The sequence below is a fragment of the Pterocles gutturalis genome, unplaced genomic scaffold (genome assembly GCF_000699245.1).
Source record: "Pterocles gutturalis isolate BGI_N339 unplaced genomic scaffold, ASM69924v1 scaffold34887, whole genome shotgun sequence".
Lineage (NCBI taxonomy): Eukaryota > Metazoa > Chordata > Aves > Pterocliformes > Pteroclidae > Pterocles > Pterocles gutturalis.
The window spans coordinates 26,582-34,290 of NW_010111472.1; the positions used below are offsets into that span (position 1 = coordinate 26,582).

The window sequence follows — 7,709 nt, forward strand, 5'->3', positions numbered from 1 at the left end:
CCTTAGTCCTGCTATTGTCGGCCCTTTCAAAGAGTTTACTCCCCTCCTGGGTGTAGATTCCCTTCAGGTATTGAAAGGCTGCAATGAGGTCACCCCGCAGCCTTTTCTCCCCCGGCCGGAACAAGCCTAACTCCCTCAGCCTGTCCTCATAGGGGAGGTGCTCCAGCCCCCTGATCGTCTTCGTGGCCCTCCTCTGGACCCTCTCCAAAATCTCTATGTCTGTCTTGTACTGAGGGCTCCACACCTGGACACAGTACTCCAGATGGGGCCTCACAAGAGCCTTCAGAGCTTGTTCTAAAGTCTTGGGTATTCTTAGTACACATCAAAGAGTCTCTACTTGTTCAGTTTATCTGTTCACTCTTCCCCAGTCAAAAAGTCTGACTTCCATTTGAATCACTATATCAGGATTCTTGCTACTGCACTTGAGATTGGAGGTGCTATACAATATTTTTTCTGGGATGGACATTGTCTGGTTTCTTGACTTTAAGCTAATGAGCTCTTTGAACCTTTCTTTCACATCAGATACATTCTCATTCTCTATTTGTACACAAACAGTAGAGACTGGTTTTGTGCAAAGCAGTAGGCTTTACTTCAGCTGCACACCCTGGACATTGTTGAACTGGATATCTCCTTTGGATGACTTTCAACAGTACTCTCTGTGAAGCAAATCAGGCACTCTCTTAACTTCTTTGGAATATATGTAGTGACCATTTTTATATAAAACTGCACCACATTTCCTCTTATACTTGTGCGTGCTTTTCTCTGAGTTAAGCATCTCACTGGTGTTCTGAGCCGGTGTTAATCACATATTAATGGAGCCCGAGTCCCCAGGAGTAATAATCTCAAACACATGGTTTGTGGGAGGGCCTTCTGTTTGCTAGATTTTATCAGTTCAGAAGTCAGTGCTGAACTTTCCTCCAGATTTTTTTTAGAAGAGATGATTTAAACTTTTTGTTAATCCTTCCACTGTTGTTTTTTTTTTTTTTTCTAAATGCTTTATTAGCAAATGCCATTCTAGCAGCGTCTTGCTCAAGCAATGTGAAATTATGTTAGGAGGTTTTATCTGAACAAAGTAATTTACAACATCTCTGAACCTTACATAAAAACTAGAAACATCTCTTTTCAGAGATAGTCCAAAATAACCTGGCTATAAGTAGGCTTTTTATCAGATAGCTTGGAGGGTTTTTATTTATGCCTACGTCTCCAGGGCCTTTTCAATCACTACCATGTTCCTTGTTAGCACTGCTCATATCTGAAATGTACAACCACACTACCATGAGTTCAGTTCCTGTCTTCTTGCTACTTCCAGCTCCCAAATGGGATTCCAAGTTTGTTACAGCTGTCATACAGTTATTCTGAATAGGATGCTTCTTCATGTTAAGATGGTTGCTTTTTCATCACACAGATTAGTTTCACATAAATTTAACCTTTTGAAAACTAGTATCTGTGCCATGTCTGTAGTCAAGAGAAAAACAGGCAGCTCCAGAGAGTGAACCATACTGTCAATTTAAGATGCCTGCCTTAATGAAGGGATGATTCATTCTCTGGAGCTCCTGTTTCTTTCCATTAACTATAGGAGGAGCCTAGACACCTAGCTTGACCTAGATACCCGATTTCCATAGCTGAACTTGAGTGAAATGAATTGTGGTGATTTAAGAGTCGTTTACATGTTCTGTCCATGCAAATTCTACAGCTCTTACTTGCCTCTTGCTCCAAGTCCTCATAGCTTGGTTCTTATTAGTGAATGAACCCAACTATTTTATAGATGGGATTAATTTGGGTGTAGGGACAACTTTAGTGTGCGTAGTCTACATGTATGTGGGCATCAACTTTTAAATAACTTTTCAGTATAAGGTAGGTAACTGATATTTGTATTTGCATTTTGAATAGAGAATTAATTAAAATAAGTCTTGTTGAAGTACTTATTTGCATTCAACATCTGCACATGCTTTTTTGTTTAACATAAAGGTATGCAAAAATATTCCTGATGTTTCACACTCTCTTATTAGTAATTTGTTTTACAGGCTAGTCTATCTGTTTTTAAAAATAAAGGCTTAAAATGTTTATATTCTGGAACCAGCAGATACATGGATGGGACTAATAAAGCTCACATCTGTGAAAGCCTGAGTGATGCTCACCAATCAGTGTTACTACATTAAAAATGAAAAAAAAAAAAAAAACACAAACCAAAAAACAGTGAAAGAGCCTTGCTAAAGGAGCTTGTATTATTTTTAGTGCTTTTGCATGGTATACCTTTAAACATTTTCTCAGTCTGATCACCATATGGCTCCCAAACTCCTTATTTTTCCCTTTAAAAGTATGTTAAACTGAGCTATGCTATTACATCTGTATATGTCTCATTTAGGGTAACTTACACTTTTGGCTAGCAACACTGAAAATATTTTCCAGCTCTCAAGGTCCAGTCTAACCTTCTTCCATTTTTAAAGCTCTATATGAGGAGCTGCACTGCACATGTAAGTGAAAGTACTGAGGCTGAACATCTCATAAGGAGAAATTCTTGCCAGATTATATATACCTCATAGTTTAAGCAGGGCTGGCAGCAGTACAAGAGAAGTTGCTTTTTCAGAAAATCAGCTCTTTGGGTTTCCAAAAAGAAGCCCACTTGTGTTTGATAATTTCTTCTTAAGTGTTCTAAATTGGGAGGGAAGGGGGAATTTAAGGAACCCCCTTTTTGATTTCGGTACTATAGGTACAACAAAAATACGTAAATTCAAATAGCCCTTTTTGTGGGCCTGCCCATTCACTTGTGAGTTTGCCATAGAGGAGTTATTGACAGTGAGCTCACTTGGGTTGAATATTTTCCCTGTGAATTCAAACTTGATTTTGTGCTTTGTTTGGAAATCACAATTTCCCTGTTATCTTTACCGGGGCATCTTTCAAATCAGCTAATCTGTGATAGGAAAACTCATTTTGTGCCAGTAGTGATGATCGTATAAAGCATGAAGTGGCCATTCCACTTGGACAAGAGCCTTGTCGTTACTTCCAGATGCCGGCTGGGTCAATACTGTGGTCTTTGATAATTTTTTTTCTAGGGTCTGTCTAAAACCAAGGTGAAGTGAAGTACCCATTTTCAGACATCAGCGTTAGGGCCTGGGGTAGCTGGGTGATGGCAGTGGAAGGCTGTGAGTCGTTGCTTGCTTTTGCATTCGGTGGCATTGAATTGTGTTGACCACGAGTCCTTTTTTCCCTTTACCCCTTTAATTCTCTCTCCTATCCTTGGGGGGTTGGGAGGGAGGACTGGGTGAGCTGGTGTGTGGTTTGGCCCCCAGCCATGGGCAAACCCATCACATATGTAAAAGGCATAAAGCCTTTCCGTTCAAGGCTTTTTCCCTGGTTAATTAGGAAACCTTCAGTTTTATGGGGACAATTCAGTAGAAATGTCCCATATATATGTTTGGCTCTAGCATCCTAATGCTGTTTTCTTACTTTTTTCTGAATATATCCATCAAAAAAAATGCTTTGTACTTTTAAACAGATGTAACTTTCCAGGTAATAATAAACTTCAAATTAATAACTGTTGCTGCAAGGTCAGGACTTAATATTGAGCTATAGACTAGAGGGGTTAATGCTTTGTTTAATATATTCTTAACGGTATGCAATTCTTTTTGCACAGAAGCCTAATCATGAGTTTTTAAAGTGAGATTAGCTGCAGCTAAATCTTTATCTTTTTGAAACTCTCAGATTCATTTGAAACTGTAATACAAACTTACTGATATAATTACACTGCAAACAACACATAAGAATAAGGCTGGCGAATCGCAGATTTACTTTGTTTATGGATAGAATGTCATGCTAATAAATTTAAGATGTGAAGTAAAATGCACGAACACAGCACATCATTTTTCCTGTGGAGTGCTGGCTACTGTTAAAGTTTCAGCCAAAGAGAATATTGTGTGGTGACCGTTTTAATTTTTCTCTATTTGCAATAAATGCAGCTTGCATATAGTAAAATATAAATTCATCTCCCATTTTTGTTTCGAGCTGTGTTTCCATCTCAGAGATAGAGGGAAAGGGAAACAAGTTTATATACAGTCAGGAAAACTGTTAACTGGAGTAAAATGTCACCCCCATTATTGACTTGTGCTTATTTCAGCTTCACATCCATGAAACACATAAAAATTGAAGTAGTGATAAATGTGATGCTTGTGTTTAAACAAATACAGAAAGTTAGCTGTAAATTCAATTTAATTGTTCAAGGAACTTTACGAAGTACTTCTGTACATCTTACTTCAAGCACAACACTTCTCTAATAGAAAGAAATTCTAACCACTTAATTGACTTAACCTGACAGAGGCCTAACCATCTCTGTTGATTAACAAGGTTAGAGCTATCGCAGGTAACTAACTACAATGACAGAGTAAAGTAATTGTATGTAGATAAAAAGGATAAAAGGAGGTGCCTTTTTTGTGGTTTTTTTTTTGTGGGTGGTTTTTTTCTTTCTACTGGATCAAATAATGTTTTTGGAGGTGATTATACAGTACAACTTATCTAGCTAAAATCCCCATCGATATTCTGTGGATTCTGCCTTCCAGAGCAGGGTTAGCATTTCCCCCTCCTTGAAAGGACTGGCACCGCAGCTCAGGCAGTGGCTCCTGCCGCCGTGTCCCTTCCCTTCTCACTTGTCACTGCTGCTGCCTGCTGCTTCCCCATCACCTTGTGCCTCTTTTCAGCACAGCCTCACAGTTCTAGTTACAAAGACATTTTTCTCGTCTGGACAGCTGTTTGCTGGAAATTTAACTACATTATGTCATTTCACGTACATGTCTTGTGCTGTGTTTGTGCAATGTATGAAAAGAGCCATGACTAACTCAGGAAATGTTCTCCTCCTCTGCATTTCTGTCCTGTGTGTATTCCAGGTGAGCCCTGACATGCAGGGGCATTTCTCAAGTTCGTGTTTACTTATTGATAATGTTGTAAAACAAAACTATGATTAGATGAGTACACAGGCAGTTCTGAGTGTAAAGTGCAACTACTATGAACACAGATAAACTTTTTGTATCCATAGTATGTAATGTGGCCTGTTTTAATGCAGAAAAAACAATTTTTCAAATCTTAGAAATAGTTCAGCACAGTTTTAGCAACAGACTCAAGTAAGGTATGCTACAGTTAACATTAAGTTAAAAAGTAGACTACTTGTATCATTTGTCCAAACTACATGAGTCAGTTCTGAATGGAAAAGAAGTCATATTTTAATAGGGTGGTAATAGAACAGTATATTTTGTATATTATTTTCATGAGCAAGTATAATTTCTGGCTTATTTTCACATTGATATGATGTTCAGTTTTTTGCAGTTTTACATACCAAATGTTTTTTTAGTGTAGTGAATTAAAATTATGGTAAGAGAAACCAAATAATGGTTTGGTTTTGGTTTTTTGTTTTTTTTTAAAGGGGGCTACTATTAAAAGGGATGAACATACTGGTGCAATTGTGGTGGCCAGGATAATGCGTGGAGGAGCTGCAGATAGAAGTGGTAAGGTGTTGCTGTTTTCTGATAGCCATTCAAATCCTGTAGCTCAAAAAGATGAGATAAAATGGGAGCATTTGGTACACATGAAATACATCCCTTATCACAAAGAAAGGTATTTGGGATTTGGACAGCCTTCCAAAGTGATATTTCAGTTCTGGTGAAAGTATTCATGCTGAATTTTTTCCCCAATTCACTTGTAACCAGGTATCTCTGAGTTAGCAGATACAGGGGTTTTTTAAAGGTATATCATGATTTGTTTGCAGTTGAAGACATCCACTTAGAAATGATAGGATATGCCAAGATTACAACCTGCTGATGGAAGAACTCAGGATGGCTGAATTATTTTATCTTAGTACATCCATGTGGAGTTTCAGCTGCTAGTTCTCAAAATACCAGCACATCCTTGACTGCTGTTGTTTAGTTTGGGATGTTCAAAGTCTACAAGAGCTTAAGCAAGAGGCCCTGAATTTTACTCTGAAGTGCCTCTTTTCACTGAAGAGAATCTAGGACAGCTGTGTTTCACACTTAGATGGGGTAAGGGAGTAAATCTAGATATATATTGTTAAATTAGGAAGCATTTGTGCCACAAATTAGCACTCACAGCCTAAGTGATCTTTGTAGTACTTGCAGCTGTGTAGCAGTAAGAAAGTAGTATGAGTAGAAAAGAATTGGCACAGACACTTTTCGAACAGCTGCATGAAAGTCTGGAAAAGTCATAGAGAAATGGTACTAATTTTCAGGAGGAGGGAAGGGAGGTGAGTAAACCAACCATCTCAAACTTATCTTTGAGGACAGTAGCTATTGTTGTGTTCATGTTGTATTCCTGCTTTTAAGTTAGAGTTTAAAGTGGATGATCAAGGGAGAAAAAAAAAGCTGAATGTTAATGGCTTTTTTTTTTGTATAGTAGGAAACAGCATTTAACAGCACCTCTTTGCCTTCTGTAGGTCTTATTCACGTTGGTGATGAATTGAGGGAAGTCAATGGGATTCCTGTAGATGATAAAAAACCTGAAGAAATAATACATATTTTGGTAAATATCAATAATTTAAAAATTAATTTAGGGGAGTCAAAAGTAATTAGACTTACGATTTCTGGTGTATTTCTTGGAAAAAAGTATATTCTACAGTAATGCCTTATCTTCCAGTGCCATCATTTACAAACCTCTACTTTCTTTCTCTTAAAAAATTATTTTCCACACATATATATGCAATTACAGATTACTTGTAATATCGCTATAAATATGTTGCAGACCTCAGCGTATAGTCTACAGTTTTTAAGGTATGCCGTGTTCTGTTGAATTCAAACTATTTAAAATGTATTCATTAATAACGCATTAACGCCATGTGAAAACTAATTCATAATACTTGTACTTGATAGAATAAACTAACTGGTATCTTAGAATTATATTTTATATTGATTTGCAGTATATAGCCATATATATTATTATGTTTGCACTCCCCTGAACTACACAATCTCTAAAGCAAATATAATTACTCACGGAGCTCAATTCCAAATTAAGTAATTTAGACTTTTTTTCAGAAGTATTTAATATTTTTACAGCAAAGAAACTGATGAGGGTCATGACAGCTCTTTATGTTCATGGTGTAGGCATTTCTATATACATAAATACCTTGCTGTCTTGCTGAATTGAGTGTCTGTCTCACAGTTTTGGCTCAATAACTGAGATGATTCACTTCAAGTGTTAGCCCACTGATATTCATACTTGCTTTATGGTTTTGTGTTCCCTACAGAAACATATTTTCCTGCAAAAATTAATATTTAAAAAATGTCTAGAAACACAATAGCACTAAAAAAGGTGTGAACAATTTCCCCATTTCCCTCCTTGAGGGTACAGTATAAACATCAAAAGCTAGTTAGAGCTTGTTTCAAAAGCAACAGAATTATTGATTCCAGTCCTACGGCTGGTGAAATAAGAACTTGGCTGCTGCTTGTCAAGCAGTGAGCTCTTGGATCGCAGACATGCCGGCAGAAGTATGTCTCGCTTGGTAGTGGAGAGGCCTGTTTCCATTTTGCTTAAACCGTTGGCTGTCTGTTGAACTCTGCTAGTTTTGTGAACATTGTCGGCTGCATGCAATAGTAGCAGAGGCTCCAGCTGATTAGCACTTCCTTCAATAGCAAAATGTCACTGAGGCAGTGGGAATATATTGTGGTTAATAAGTAAAATGCAGCCAGACACACTTTAAGTGGGATATAGGGAAA

The 7,709-nt window shown here is 37.6% G+C and overlaps 1 protein-coding gene across 1 annotated transcript in view; it reads left to right on the forward strand.

Moving 5' to 3' along the window:
- The window catches only part of MPP7 (membrane protein, palmitoylated 7 (MAGUK p55 subfamily member 7)), a gene marked incomplete at its 5' end in the record, with an annotated part of 65,152 nt that overhangs the window by 23,587 nt on the left and 33,856 nt on the right, over positions 1-7,709 (forward strand). Inside the window, 2 exons of the mRNA XM_010073741.1 lie at positions 5,411-5,492; positions 6,434-6,519. Of these exons, the coding sequence (XP_010072043.1) occupies positions 5,411-5,492; positions 6,434-6,519 (168 nt within the window). The remainder of the gene's footprint in view (positions 1-5,410; positions 5,493-6,433; positions 6,520-7,709) is intronic.